Source organism: Haliotis rufescens, unplaced genomic scaffold (genome assembly GCF_023055435.1).
Source record: "Haliotis rufescens isolate VD_foot unplaced genomic scaffold, xgHalRufe1.0.p SCAF_4, whole genome shotgun sequence".
Classification (NCBI taxonomy): Eukaryota; Metazoa; Mollusca; class Gastropoda; order Lepetellida; family Haliotidae; genus Haliotis; species Haliotis rufescens.
Genome location: NW_025964112.1, coordinates 1,225,232 through 1,241,634, shown reverse-complemented (window position 1 = coordinate 1,241,634; position 16,403 = coordinate 1,225,232). Strand labels below are relative to the sequence as shown.

The 16,403-nt window shown below is 43.8% G+C and overlaps 1 protein-coding gene across 5 annotated transcripts in view; it reads right to left on the bottom strand.

Moving 5' to 3' along the window:
* LOC124150358 (centrosome-associated protein 350-like) overlaps positions 1-16,403 on the bottom strand; it is a 74,891-nt gene that overhangs the window by 13,241 nt on the left and 45,247 nt on the right. For 3 of the 5 annotated variants that reach the window (XM_048381974.1, XM_048381970.1, XM_048381972.1), the window contains exons 4-10: positions 15,118-15,422; positions 13,343-13,419; positions 12,184-12,272; positions 11,742-11,893; positions 10,586-10,750; positions 8,712-8,848; positions 7,954-8,060 (exon numbers count right to left, since the gene is read on the bottom strand). In XM_048381974.1, coding sequence (XP_048237931.1) covers positions 7,954-8,060; positions 8,712-8,848; positions 10,586-10,750; positions 11,742-11,893; positions 12,184-12,272; positions 13,343-13,419; positions 15,118-15,422 — 1,032 coding nt within the window. Of the gene's footprint in view, positions 1-7,953; positions 8,061-8,100; positions 8,849-10,585; positions 10,751-11,741; positions 11,894-12,183; positions 12,273-13,342; positions 13,420-15,117; positions 15,423-16,403 lie in introns of those variants that run through there. The other 2 variants (XM_048381971.1, XM_048381973.1) reach the window with 2 other exon arrangements.

Sequence of the window (16,403 nt, the reverse complement as noted above, 5' to 3'; positions counted from 1 at the left end):
CGTGTGTACGTGACATACCTCCGTGTGTACATGACATACCTCCGTGTGTACATGACATACCTTCGTGTGTACGTGACATACCTTCGTGTGTACGTGACATACCTTCGTGTGTACGTGACATACCTTCGTGTGTACGTGACATACCTTCGTGTGTACGTGACATACCTTCGTGTGTACGTGACATACCTTCGTGTGTACGTGACCTACCTTCGTGTGTACATGACCTACCTTCGTGTGTACGTGACCTACCTCCGTGTGTACGTGACCTACCTCCGTGTGTACGTGACCTACCTTCGTGTGTACATGACCTACCTTCGTGTGTACGTGACCTACCTCCGTGTGTACGTGACCTACCTCCGTGTGTACGTGACATACCTTCGTGTGTACATGACATACCTTCGTGTGTACTTGACCTACCTTCGTGTGTACATGACCTACCTTCGTGTGTACATGACATACCTTTGCATGTACGTGACATACCTTCGAGTGTACGTGACCTACCTTCGTGTGTACATGACATACCTTCGCATGTACGTGACATACCTTCGAGTGTACGTGACATACCTTCGTGTACATAACATACCTTCGTGTGTACGTGACCTACCTTCGTGTGTACATAACATACCTTCGTGTGTACATGACATACCTTCGTGTGTACATGACATACCTTCGTGTGTACGTGACCTACCTTCGTATGTACGTGACCTACCTTCGTGTACATGACATACCTTCGTGTGTACGTGACATACCTTCGTGTGTACGTGACCTACCTTCGTGTACATGACATACCTTCGTGTACATGACATACCTTCGTGTGTACGTGACCTACCTTCGCGTGTACGTGACATACCTTCGTGTGTACATGACCTACCTTCGTGTGTACTTGACATACCTTCGTGTACATGACATACCTTCGTGTGTACATGACATACCTTCGTGTGTACGTGACATACCTTCGTGTGTACGTGACATACCTTCGTGTGTACATGACCTACCTTCGTGTACATGACATACCTTCGTGTGTACATGACATACCTTCGTGTACATGACATACCTTCGTGTGTACATGACCTACCTTCGTGTGTACATGACATACCTTCGTGTACATGACATACCTTCGTGTGTACGTGACATACCTTCGTGTGTACATGACATACCTTCGTGTGTACATGACATACCTTCGTGTACATGACATACCTTCGTGTGTACATGACCTACCTTCGTGTGTACATGACATACCTTCGTGTACATGACATACCTTCGTGTGTACGTGACCTACCTTCGCGTGTACGTGACATACCTTCGTGTGTACGTGACATACCTTCGTGTACATGACATACCTTCGTGTGTACGTGACCTACCTTCGTGTGTACATGACATACCTTCGTGTACATGACATACCTTCGTGTGTACGTGACCTACCTTCGCGTGTACGTGACATACCTTCGTGTGTACATGACCTACCTTCGTGTGTACATGACATACCTTCGTGTACATGACATACCTTCGTGTGTACATGACATACCTTCGTGTGTACATGACATACCTTCGTGTGTACATGACCTACCTTCGTGTGTACATGACATACCTTTGTGTGTACATGACATACCTTCGTGTGTACATGACATACCTTTGTGTGTACGTGACATACCTTCGTGTGTACATGACATACCTTCGTGTGTACATGACATACCTTTGTGTGTACGTGACCTACCTTCGTGTGTACATAACATACCTTCGTGTGTACATAACATACCTTCGTGTGTACGTGACATACCTTCGTGTGTACGTGACATACCTTCATGTGTACGTGACCTACCTTCGTGTGTACATAACATACCTTCGTGTGTACATGACATACCTTCGTGTGTACGTGACATACCTTCGTGTGTACATGACATACCTTCGTGTACATAACATACCTTCGCGTGTACGTGACATACCTTCGTGTGTACGTGACATACCTTTGTGTGTACGTGACATACCTTCGTGTACATGACATACCTTCGTGTGTACATAACATACCTTCGTGTGTACATGACATACCTTCGTGTGTACGTGACATACCTTCGTGTGTACATGACCTACCTTCGTGTGTACATAACATACCTTCGTGTGTACATAACATACCTTCGTGTGTACATGACATACCTTCATGTGTACGTGACCTACCTTCGTGTGTACATGACATACCTTCGTGTGTACATGACCTACCTTCGTGTGTACGTGACATACCTTCGTGTGTACATGACATACCTTCGTGTGTACGTGACATACCTTCGTGTGTACATGACATACCTTCGTGTGTACGTGACATACCTTCGCGTGTACGTGACATACCTTCGTGTGTACATAACATACCTTCGTGTGTACATGACATACCTTCGTGTGTACATGACATACCTTCGTGTGTACATGACATACCTTCGTGTGTACATGACCTACCTTCGTGTGTACATGACATACCTTCGCGTGTACGTGACATACCTTCGTGTGTACGTGACATACCTTCGTGTATACGTGACCTACCTTCATGTGTACATGACATACCTTCGTGTGTACGTGACCTACCTTCGTGTGTACGTGACATACCTTCGTGTGTACGTGACATACCTTCGTGTGTACATGACCTACCTTCGTGTATACGTGACCTACCTTCATGTGTACATAACATACCTTCGTGTGTACGTGACATACCTTCGTGTGTACGTGACATACCTTCGTGTGTACATCACATACCTTCGTGTGTACATAACATACCTTCGTGTGTACGTGACATACCTTCGTGTGTACGTGACATACCTTCGTGTGTACATGACCTACCTTCGTGTATACGTGACCTACCTTCATGTGTACATAACATACCTTCGTGTGTACGTGACATACCTTCGTGTGTACGTGACATACCTTCGTGTGTACATAACATACCTTCGTGTGTACATAACATACCTTCGTGTGTACATGACATACCTTCGTGTGTACATGACATACCTTCGTGTGTACATGACATACCTTCGTGTATACGTGACCTACCTTCATGTGTACATAACATACCTTCGTGTGTACGTGACATACCTTCGTGTGTACGTGACATACCTTCGTGTGTACATAACATACCTTCGTGTGTACATAACATACCTTCGTGTGTACATGACATACCTTCGTGTGTACATGACATACCTTCGTGTGTACGTGACCTACCTTCGTGTGTACATAACATACCTTCGTGTGTACATAACATACCTTCGTGTGTACATGACATACCTTCGTGTGTACATGACATACCTTCGTATGTACGTGACATACCTTCGCGTGTACGTGACATACCTTCGTGTGTACGTGACATACCTTCGTGTGTACATGACATACCTTCGTGTGTACGTGACCTACCTTCGTGTGTACATAACATACCTTCGTGTGTACATGACATACCTTCGCGTGTACATGACATACCTTCGCGTGTACATGACATACCTTCGTGTACATAACATACCTTCGCGTGTACGTGACATACCTTCGTGTGTACGTGACATACCTTCGTGTGTACATGACATACCTTCGTGTGTACGTGACCTACCTTCGTGTGTACATAACATACCTTCGTGTGTACGTGACATACCTTCGTGTGTACATAACATACCTTCGTGTGTACGTGACATACCTTCGTGTGTACATGACATACCTTCGTGTGTACGTGACCTACCTTCGTGTGTACATAACATACCTTCGTGTGTACATAACATACCTTCGTGTGTACGTGACATACCTTCGTGTGTACATAACATACCTTCGTGTGTACGTGACATACCTTCGTGTGTACATAACATACCTTCGCGTGTACGTGACATACCTTCGTGTGTACATGACATACCTTCGTGTACATAACATACCTTCGCGTGTACGTGACATACCTTCGTGTGTACATGACATACCTTCGTGTGTACATAACATACCTTCGTGTGTACATAACATACCTTCGCGTGTACGTGACATACCTTCGTGTACGTGACATACCTTCGTGTGTACATGACATACCTTCGTGTACATAACATACCTTCGCGTGTACGTGACATACCTTCGTGTGTACATGACATACCTTCGTGTGTACATAACATACCTTCGTGTGTACATAACATACCTTCGCGTGTACGTGACATACCTTCGTGTACGTGACATACCTTCGTGTGTACGTGACATACCTTCGTGTGTACGTGACATACCTTCGTGTGTACATGACATACCTTCGTGTGTACGTGACATACCTTCGTGTGTACATGACATACCTTCGTGTGTACATGACATACCTTCGTGTGTACATGACATACCTTCGTGTGTACATAACATACCTTCGTGTGTACGTGACATACCTTCGTGTACATAACATACCTTCGTGTGTACGTGACATACCTTCGTGTGTACATGACATACCTTCGTGTGTACGTGACATACCTTCGTGTGTACATGACATACCTTCGTGTGTACATGACATACCTTCGTGTGTACGTGACCTACCTTCGTGTGTACATAACATACCTTCGTGTGTACGTGACATACCTTCGTGTGTACATAACATACCTTCGTGTGTACGTGACATACCTTCGTGTGTACATGACATACCTTCGTGTGTACGTGACCTACCTTCGTGTGTACATAACATACCTTCGTGTGTACATAACATACCTTCGTGTGTACGTGACATACCTTCGTGTGTACATAACATACCTTCGTGTGTACGTGACATACCTTCGTGTGTACATAACATACCTTCGCGTGTACGTGACATACCTTCGTGTGTACATAACATACCTTCGTGTGTACATAACATACCTTCGCGTGTACGTGACATACCTTCGTGTACGTGACATACCTTCGTGTGTACGTGACATACCTTCGTGTGTACGTGACATACCTTCGTGTGTACATGACATACCTTCGTGTGTACGTGACATACCTTCGTGTGTACATGACATACCTTCGTGTGTACATGACATACCTTCGTGTGTACATGACATACCTTCGTGTGTACATAACATACCTTCGTGTGTACATAACATACCTTCGCGTGTACGTGACATACCTTCGTGTGTACGTGACATACCTTCGTGTGTACGTGACATACCTTCGCGTGTACGTGACATACCTTCGTGTGTACGTGACATACCTTCGTGTGTACATAACATACCTTCGTGTGTACATGACCTACCTTCGTGTGTACATAACATACCTTCGTGTGTACATAACATACCTTCGTGTGTACGTGACATACCTTCGTGTGTACATGACATACCTTCGCGTGTACGTGACATACCTTCGTGTGTACATGACATACCTTCGTGTACATAACATACCTTCGTGTGTACGTGACATACCTTCGTGTGTACATGACATACCTTCGCGTGTACGTGACATACCTTCGTGTGTACATGACATACCTTCGTGTGTACATAACATACCTTCGTGTGTACGTGACATACCTTCGTGTGTACATGACATACCTTCGCGTGTACGTGACATACCTTCGTGTGTACATGACATACCTTCGTGTACATAACATACCTTCGCGTGTACGTGACATACCTTCGTGTGTACATGACATACCTTCGTGTGTACGTGACATACCTTCGTGTGTACGTGACATACCTTCGTGTACATAACATACCTTCGTGTGTACATGACATACCTTCGTGTGTACGTGACATACCTTCGTGTGTACGTGACATACCTTCGTGTACATAACATACCTTCGTGTGTACATGACATACCTTCGTGTGTACGTGACATACCTTCGTGTGTACGTGACATACCTTCGTGTGTACATAACATACCTTCGTGTGTACGTGACATACCTTCGTGTGTACATAACATACCTTCGTGTGTACATAACATACCTTCGTGTGTACATAACATACCTTCGCGTGTACATGACATACCTTCGTGTGTACATGACCTACCTTCGTGTGTACGTGACATACCTTCGTGTGTACATGACATACCTTCGTGTGTACGTGACATACCTTCGTGTGTACATGACATACCTTCGTGTGTACGTGACATACCTTCGTGTGTACATAACATACCTTCGTGTGTACGTGACATACCTTCGTGTGTACATGACATACCTTCGCGTGTACGTGACATACCTTCGTGTGTACATGACATACCTTCGTGTGTACGTGACATACCTTCGTGTGTACGTGACATACCTTCGTGTGTACATGACATACCTTCGCGTGTACGTGACATACCTTCGTGTGTACATGACATACCTTCGTGTACATAACATACCTTCGCGTGTACGTGACATACCTTCGTGTGTACATGACATACCTTCGTGTGTACATGACCTACCTTCGCGTGTACATGACATACCTTCGTGTGTACGTGACATACCTTCGTGTGTACATGACATACCTTCGCGTGTACGTGACATACCTTCGTGTACATAACATACCTTCGCGTGTACGTGACATACCTTCGTGTGTACGTGACATACCTTCGTGTGTACATGACATACCTTCGTGTGTACATGACATACCTTCGTGTACATAACATACCTTCGCGTGTACGTGACATACCTTCGTGTGTACGTGACATACCTTCGTGTGTACATGACATACCTTCGTGTACATAACATACCTTCGCGTGTACGTGACATACCTTCGTGTGTACGTGACCTACCTTCGTGTGTACGTGACCTACCTTCGTGTGTACGTGACCTACCTTCGTGTGTACGTGACATACCTTCGTGTGTACGTGACATACCTTCGTGTGTACGTGACATACCTTCGTGTACGTGACATACCTTCGTGTGTACATGACATACCTTCGTGTGTACATGACATACCTTCGTGTGTACATAACATACCTTCGCGTGTACGTGACATACCTTCGTGTGTACGTGACATACCTTCGTGTGTACGTGACATACCTTCGCGTGTACGTGACATACCTTCGTGTGTACGTGACATACCTTCGTGTGTACGTGACATACCTTCGTGTGTACATAACATACCTTCGTGTGTACATGACATACCTTCGTGTGTACGTGACCTACCTTCGTGTGTACATAACATACCTTCGTGTGTACGTGACATACCTTCGTGTGTACATAACATACCTTCGTGTGTACGTGACATACCTTCGTGTGTACATGACATACCTTCGTGTGTACATGACATACCTTCGTGTACATAACATACCTTCGTGTGTACATAACATACCTTCGTGTGTACATAACATACCTTCGTGTGTACGTGACATACCTTCGTGTGTACGTGACATACCTTCGTGTGTACATAACATACCTTCGTGTGTACATAACATACCTTCGTGTGTACGTGACATACCTTCGTGTGTACGTGACATACCTTCGTGTGTACATGACATACCTTCGTGTACATAACATACCTTCGCGTGTACGTGACATACCTTCGTGTGTACATGACATACCTTCGTGTGTACGTGACATACCTTCGTGTGTACGTGACATACCTTCGTGTGTACATGACCTACCTTCGTGTGTACATGACATACCTTCGTGTGTACGTGACATACCTTCGTGTGTACGTGACATACCTTCGTGTGTACATGACATACCTTCGTGTGTACATAACATACCTTCGTGTGTACATGACATACCTTCGTGTGTACATGACATACCTTCGTGTGTACATAACATACCTTCGTGTGTACATAACATACCTTCGCGTGTACGTGACATACCTTCGTGTGTACGTGACATACCTTCGTGTGTACGTGACATACCTTCGCGTGTACATGACCTACCTTCGTGTGTACGTGACATACCTTCGTGTGTACGTGACATACCTTCGTGTGTACGTGACATACCTTCGCGTGTACGTGACATACCTTCGCGTGTACGTGACATACCTTCGTGTGTACGTGACATACCTTCGTGTGTACATAACATACCTTCGTGTGTACATAACATACCTTCGCGTGTACATGACAGACAATGTCATGGAGTGGCAGAAATATCCCATGATCCTTCCGACAATAAAAATATCGCTTCCCGTCTAAAAAGCCATCATGCCTTCCAACTGTAAACAGCAATACAAATTGTTGTACAAACATGTCATGTTTACATCAAAACAAATATTCGCTAGTTACAAATTTTGCCAAATAAAGTGAATCAGTTGGCTCTGCTGTCTATTCCTCTGATGATAGAACATGTCTTCTAACAGCAGGTATTCCCATACTGGACTGAATTGAAGAATTTGGGGGTATCAGTGTAAGGCTTATAAAATAAAATAAAGGCAATGACTTTTGAAAATATAGTGCGGGTGGGCAGTGTTTTTGTTTTTTTATACTTGTTCAAACTAGTATGTAACCAAATAACCATAAACCTGGGAAAGCACCTCCCTACATAAACAAGCACACAAACTCCTACTGCCGCCATGACCATAACACGAGATGTGCAGTAAAGCAGTGTGCAAGTAAAGGGAAGTAACTGTGTGCATGACTGGATCACATTGTTAAGTATTATGTCTTTTTTATTTTTTTGAAAATGGAAATAAAAATGAAACGTGTGGCGGACTTTATGATGATGCGGGTGTCGTCTGAGAACCAAGACATTATTGGTTTTAGCCTAATCAAGGTATTCTCAGAGCACATCTTCGTCAGCTCTTAGTGGGGACCTTGCCGACCCTGGGATCATGGGTTGTGAGGATTGACACAGGGAGGAGACTCACCAGGAGCATCAAGCTCCAAGCCCACAAATATCATGTTGGGTTGTCCGATTTTGTCCAAATGTCCCACATAGCGGATGTGTCCTGTTCTGTCCCCCTTGATGACCACATGGTCGTCCAGCTGCACCTGGACACGCCCACTGCAACACCAGAGTGGTTACCATGGTTACATCAGTCTCTACAGACACACTGAGGAAGAAAAAACTAATTACGTATTTTTCCAAATCCCAAATCATCAAAAGTTCAGCACTAGACTGATCTGCATAGCAAGTTTCATTTAGAAACATTCAACAGTTTTGGAATTCTGCTCTAAAACAAGCACTTCTCTCGTTTTCAGTAAAGTCTAACTTGCCATAAAACCAAAACAAAATTAAGAAAACATAAGTCACAAATTATCAAAAGGCATCAGTTCACAACTAGACTGATCTGTACAGCAAGTTTCATCAAGAAATATTCAACGGTTTAGGCGTTCTGATCAGGAAATGGAAACAGATGGACGGATGGACAATCATTACAATGAGGGATAACAATCACTACAATGTTTCCTTCCAACATTTCAAAGCCTTGCAACTTTAACATTTTACACATCGTGATGCAGCTGATCATAGGAAGGTAGATAACTCTGTGGTTACTCACCAGAAATAGGTTGTGTACAATTTGCTATCCACAGATTTATCCAGTATCTTTTAGGTATGTTTACTTGACAAATGGGATTGGTGGGCAAACTTTCAGAGCACATGATCAAATTTCAAGGCAGAATCTAAATTCAAGCACTTCCAAATTCAAGACAGACAGCCAAATTTGAGGCCTGTCTATGATGAGGAACTAAGTAAGTGTTACAGATCTGACAAAACTCTGACAAAACAAAAAAGACAGAAAGACATAATTTGACATTTTGACAGGAAGAGCTTAATCTGAGGATGAGTGAGCATATCTTGGCAAGTCAGCTTTATAAATGACAAAGCAAAGTCCAAGAAGTGAGTGTGAGTGAATGAGTATGGTTTTACGCCGCTTTTAGCAATATTCCAGCAATATCACGGAGGGGGACACCAGAAATGGGCTTCACACATCATACCCATGTCGGGAATCGAACCCGGGTCTTCGGCGTGACGAGCGAACGCTTTAACCACTAGGCTACCCGACTGCCCCAAAGTCCAAGAAGACAGGTCACGGACACTTATCAATTCCACACCACCCACATGCAGGAGTATTGTGCTGACCAATGTGGGTTTCGAACCAACAATCAGCTGATCATTGTACAACACTGAACAAAGAACTGGGGCATCTGACACGATTGTGACATCTGTGTATAGAGTGCATGGAGCATGTCTAGATGGACATGATCGGCTATTTCCGGTGAAAATAGGCCTCTGAGCCGACTCGTGGCCATTGAAAGCGGAGACAATATTTGACTACATGACCGTCACATGATGTAAACATCCTAGCATCCAGACAAGTCATCAATGGCTTGTCAGAGGTCAAGAACTGCATCTTATGTGGCCATTTGCATAAGTTATGTAACTCATCTTACGTTTATTATAGTGTTTTAGTTATTTACACCAATCAGTGTACCCTGTCAGACCTGGTCTGGTCCCTGAGCAATTTATATCTGTGTACATCAACAGTTGGAACTATATTTTCAAAACGTTGTTGTATACAAGTATCCTTGGAATATACTTAGTATCAGTTCTTCAAAATAAGTTGCTAGGTATATATAACACTAAGAAAAAATAAACATGTTAACGTTAACACAAGTCTTTGTTGCGATTACAGAAAGTGACGGAAGGAGGCAGGGTTGTTTGAAAGTGAAAGGGAACAGTCAGAAGTCTACGTAGAGATGGCCAAGGTGAAGGTGACGGATATAAGCATGTTTTCACCTGATGGGGAACTTCTGCAAGTGCTCGCTGAGGCTGTGAGACAAGGCGGTGTTGTCCTCCCCTCCCATCGCTTCCTCGCACGCCGTGCACTTGCAGCCAAACAGAGGCTCCGGGAACATCAAGCTGGTCAGTGCAATCTTCCGATGAATCCGTGGCTTACTTAGTCTGTGTGGGAATGTATGTACGTTAGTATTCAATGCTCCAGATTGTTTAACCATTGAGTATTGACTAGCGTGTAATCATTATCACTGACTATTTCAATTATTCTCCGGTATTCAATTTCATTACTCCCTTGGCCCAGCGAGTCATATGGCTGTTCTTAAAAGGCTTTGCTATTTTTCGTAAATAATTTTGCTCATAATGCTATCATGAGGCCACACTGTTCTAATTTTATGTTTCACGGATTTATTCCAGCTTTTCACACAAAGTCGGATAAAATAAAAATATAAATTGATAGCAATGTGGATAATTTATTTAGTATTTATTAATTCCAATGAAAGTCATTCTGCCGTGGATTTAAAACTGCAGCTGGCTTCTTGAATCACCGATAGTGATGTAGACATGGAGTTTATATAGGACAACTTTAATTGTATCAGAGGGTCTATATTACTAACAGGAGACATAATAAATGTAAATATTTTTATGTTTAATTCATTTCATGGACCGGATGCTTTTTCGTAGGGGCAGCGGGTCTGGGAAACGTAAAATAAAAACTGTGTGGCCTTACCTACAAATATACTGTGGTTATATAACAGGATCTAGTGTCCCGGAGATACGTTATACACCAGACAGTTAACTGTGGCTACAGCACTGCTAACCATACCTCCCATAGGGCTTAATACTGAGTGAGAGAGGTTTCGTTTAACACCACTTTGACCGTAAAAAAAATATGACAAGTAAATCAACAGTGTATAAATAGAGTCAGTTTCATTGGTCATTAGAATAGGAAGGTTATGTTGGGGACAAGTGACATTTTCAATATGTCTGCCTTAGCTGCCATGACAAAATAGCTGATCTTCTCTTCAGCTATACTCTGAAGGTACTGTTTTCATCATATATACTTCATTTTACACTTGAGATTCGTATCAGGAAGTGGGAAGTGGCATTAATCAATTTCCAGGATGACTGGGCAAAATATATAAATCTGTGTCCGCACCCATTGAGCACGTAGTTGTTGCGCTGTCCCCCGACTGTCTGCAGGACGTAGTCGGTGAACGACTTCTCCTCCAGCGAGCTGGACGACTGACTTCCCTCACCATCCTCATCCTGGACGAATGTGTTGACACACTCCCGGGCCAGATGGTTCATCTGTAACAACCCACACATCATCAACACTGTCACTGTCTTCTGTAGAAATACGGATATCTAGTTTGTGTGTCAATAGTGAGTGAGTGAGAGAGTATGGTTTTACGCCGCTTTTAGCAATATTCCAGCAATATCACGGAGGGGGACACCAGAAATGGGCTTCACACATTGTACCCATGTCAGGAATCGAACCCGGGTCTTTGGCGTGATGAGTGAACGCTTTAACCACTAGGCTACCCGACCGCCCCCAATAAATTAGACATACAGCAAGAAGTTTGTATTCAAATTCTGACCTCTAGTTCCTTTAATCTTCCTTTCAATATTTCTATCTCTTTTCGGGCAGAGCCGAGTTCTTCTGCTAATTTTGAATTGAGCTTCACTGCTGAAACAAACAAATTGCATGATAAAATTCTTCAATCTGCCTTTTCATGGAATTGGGTTGGAGTTATTTCAGGTTGAGGTAAGGTAAGGTGAGGTGAGGTGAGGTGAGGTGAGGTGAGGTGAGGTGAGGGTTTAACATCGTGTTCAAGATTGTTGCACTTATAAAGCATGTGAACATGATTAATGAAATAATATTCATAAGGGAAAATATTCCAGTGTTAGAGAGATACTGGCTGTGGAAATAATATCCTTGGCAGCCATTTCCACTGAAAACCTTTAGTAAGGATATTAGGAATGAATATCTTATAACACATGCACGTGTGTGTGAAGCCGCTCATACTAGTCCGGACTAATGCCAGTTTTATAGTGCTATCCCACTGACATACCATGCCGCATGTTAACATGAATGCCCCACTCAGACACAGTATACCGACATCAAGCCAACCAGTCCTTGGTTTAGCACCTTTATGCCTATGCCAGGCAGGGTGACAATAAGTACCATCTTTTAACCTCTTTGAGTATGACATGTCTGGGGGTCGAACCCCCGCCCCTACCATCTCCGGGCAGACACTCTACCACTAGACCACTGGCTCAGTGGAGTTATGTCAGATATATTAAGACTTTGAATATTTTTTTTAGTCTTTCAAGATGAGTCAAGTCACAATAATTTGAGATTAAAGTGCAACATCAGCAGTACTGGAGAATGTGCAGAATCAACATCACTGAAAACACATCAGCGGTGCACATGAGCTGTTAGGAGTGAAAGTGCAACATCTGTAGTCGGGGCCAAAGTGCAATATTTGTAGTCGGGGGCCAAAGTGCAATATTTGTTGTCAAGAGCCAAAGTGCCACATCTGTAGTCTGTGGTTAAAGTGCCACATCTGTAGTCGGGGCGCAAACCGCAACATTTTTAGTCAGGGATGAAGAAAAATGGATGGGAAACCATGATCAGCATATCCTGGCATGGCTAAGGGACACAACTCTGCACAGCAAATTAAAATGTGCCACCTATGGCCCTGGTCTGGTGTACAATCTTATAATGTATTCAAATAGTTATCCTGATTTCCTTACTTTCAATGAACTGTTCTTCAATGGTAGAGTCTGTGTTTTGTAGCAACGAGCACTGGGATTCTTTTGATGCCTTCGGACTGAAATAAATAAATTTTAAACATAAAACTTGCATCCCTTTCGGTTGTACATATTGAATTTGGTTGAAATCAGTCTCACACTGGCCTAGGTTGTGGACTGACATGAGACTGGGCTATATAATCTCGGACTCAGCTGGCCCCAACACCTGGCCTCTTCAGCTCCAGTCATGCAAACCACCTGTCCCACGTGAATTCCTCTATTCCGAGCGGTAAATGTAACTTGCAGAAAAATTATTTAATTTGACTTTTTTGATAAATACATTTTGACTAATTTCAAGCTTTTCTATCAAAATTTGCACTTGAATGATGCCCTAACACATAACATGTGATTCAAACATACCAAATTTGAACGAAATTTTAAATTAGTAATTCTCACTTTTAAACCTTCTTGTGGTATTGTGAGTACATAAACTATATTTATATCTAATCATAAATGCAAGAGATTAAAATTTGTAAAGAAAAATATCAATTTTTGACGTGGATATGGTTATGTTTTACAGCAAAATTTACAGCAGAATTTTGCTAATTTTACAGCAGAATTCATCCGAAAAAGGAACCCCATTTGGTTGATGTCAACTACAAGTCCTTTACATACGACTCAAACGAAGTTAAGGTTACAGCCATGACAAGGTTAACTATAGTAACACAAATAATCCAGCTGTCACGCCATGACAAGGTTAACTGTATATAGTAACACAAAAGAATCAGGTGTTAGTTAACTTCTTTTGAGTCGTATATTTACCATCAGTTAATGCCATCAGGCAACATTGTACATGACACTGTCAAACCATATTTACAGTTCCTGAGACTATCATCCAATCCTGTGACCACAACGATAGTTTCTGATTGGTTGCGCTGGAACACTGTATACTGTTGAATATCGGAGACCTTGGTTCATTAAATTAACAAACCACATCCTCATTACAATCCCCACACCAACGTAACTACCGGTACACCCTTGTGAATATCTGGGCTAGAATAGGTCTTCAGCAACACTTGCTTGTTGTAAGAGGCAACCAACAAGACCGGGTGGTCAGACTCGCTGACTTGGTTGATGCATGTCATCTTATCCCATTTGCACACATAGATGCTCATGATGTCAATCCCTGGTCCAGACTTGATTATTAACAGACTGCTAATCATATAGCTGGAGTATTGCTGATTGTGGCGTTAAACAACAACCAAAAGAGTCATCAAGAGAAGACATATCCCCTGGTCTGGTGCAATTTCGAAATTATTTCCGAGTTTAGCTATGAATACCCAACTTTTGCTTCATCGCCATTAGATACCTTCAGTTCAGTGAAGAAAAAAACTCAAGCGGTTCAGTAGTTTTCAAATTTCCCAAATCAACAAAAGGCACCAGTTCACTACTAGACTGATCTGTATCGCAAGTTACAGCCTGAAATATTCAACAGTTTTGGAGTTCTGCGCCGGAAACGAGCACTACCCTCATTTTCAGTAAAACTTGTCATCAAGAAGACATAAAAAAATAGTAATCCCAAATCATCAAAAGGCACCAAATCACCACTAGATTGATCTATATGTAGCAAGCTTCAACGGTTTTGGAGTTCTGCCCTGGAAACGGAAAATGGACAGCTGATGGGTGGACATGCTGATCACGAACTCCCCCTTTTTTTAAACCGGGGGAATAAAAAGTTAAACTAACTACAAATTCAGCTTCCACATCCTCACACCTACCTTATCTTCTTGATACCATCATCAGGCTCAGAAATGATTTCTGGAAGAGAGTTTTTCCTGTCAGAGGCAACATTGGAATCACTGGAGTCCGTGGCCACTCCCTCAGGCGGACTGTGGATCAGCGCCTGGGTCAGGATTCCGTTGACCGGGCGATGCCCGACACGTGGGGATCCTCGCCGTCGACTCTCTCGGTGCGTGGAGGGGGAGTGGAGGTGCCCCTTGAAGCTGTACGTCTGCTCCAGTTTGGGGGAGTTGCTGAGCGTGCTGGAGCACTGGCTGCACCGAGAACACGGCCGCGACCGCTCCTGGAGACAGAGACCACACACATGACACTCCTGGAGACAGAGACCACACACATGACACTCCTGGAGACACAGATCACACACATGACACTCCTGGAGACAGAGACCACACACATGACACTCCTGGAGACACAGACCACACACATGACGCTCCTGGAGACACAGACAGACCACACACATGACACTCCTGGAGACACAGATCACACACATGACACTCCTGGAGACACAGATCACACACATGATGCTCCTGGAGACACAGATCACACACATGACACTCCTGGAGACACAGACCACACACATGACACTCCTGGAGACAGAGACCACACACATGATGCTCCTGGAGACACAGACCACACACATGACACTCCTGGAGACACAGACCACACACATGATGCTCCTGGAGACACAGACCACACACATGATGCTCTTGGAGACACAGACAGACCACACACATGACGCTCCTGGAGACACAGACCACACACATGATGCTCTTGGAGACACAGACAGACCACACACATGACGCTCCTGGAGACACAGACCACACACATGATGCTCTTGGAGACACAGACAGACCACACACATGACACTCCTGGAGACACAGACCACACACATGATGCTCTTGGAGACACACACAGACCACACACATGACGCTCCTGGAGACACAGACCACACACATGATGCTCCTGGAGACACAGACCACACACATGATGCTCTTGGAGACACAGACAGACCACACACATGATGCTCTTGGAGACACAGACAGACCACACACATTACGCTCCTGGAGACACAGACCACACACATGATGCTCTTGGAGACACAGACAGACCACACACATGACGCTCCTGGAGACACAGACCACACACATGATGCTCTTGGAGACACAGACAGACCACACACATGACACTCCTGGAGACACAGACCACACACATGATGCTCTTGGAGACACAGACAGACCACACACATGGCGCTCCTGGAGACACA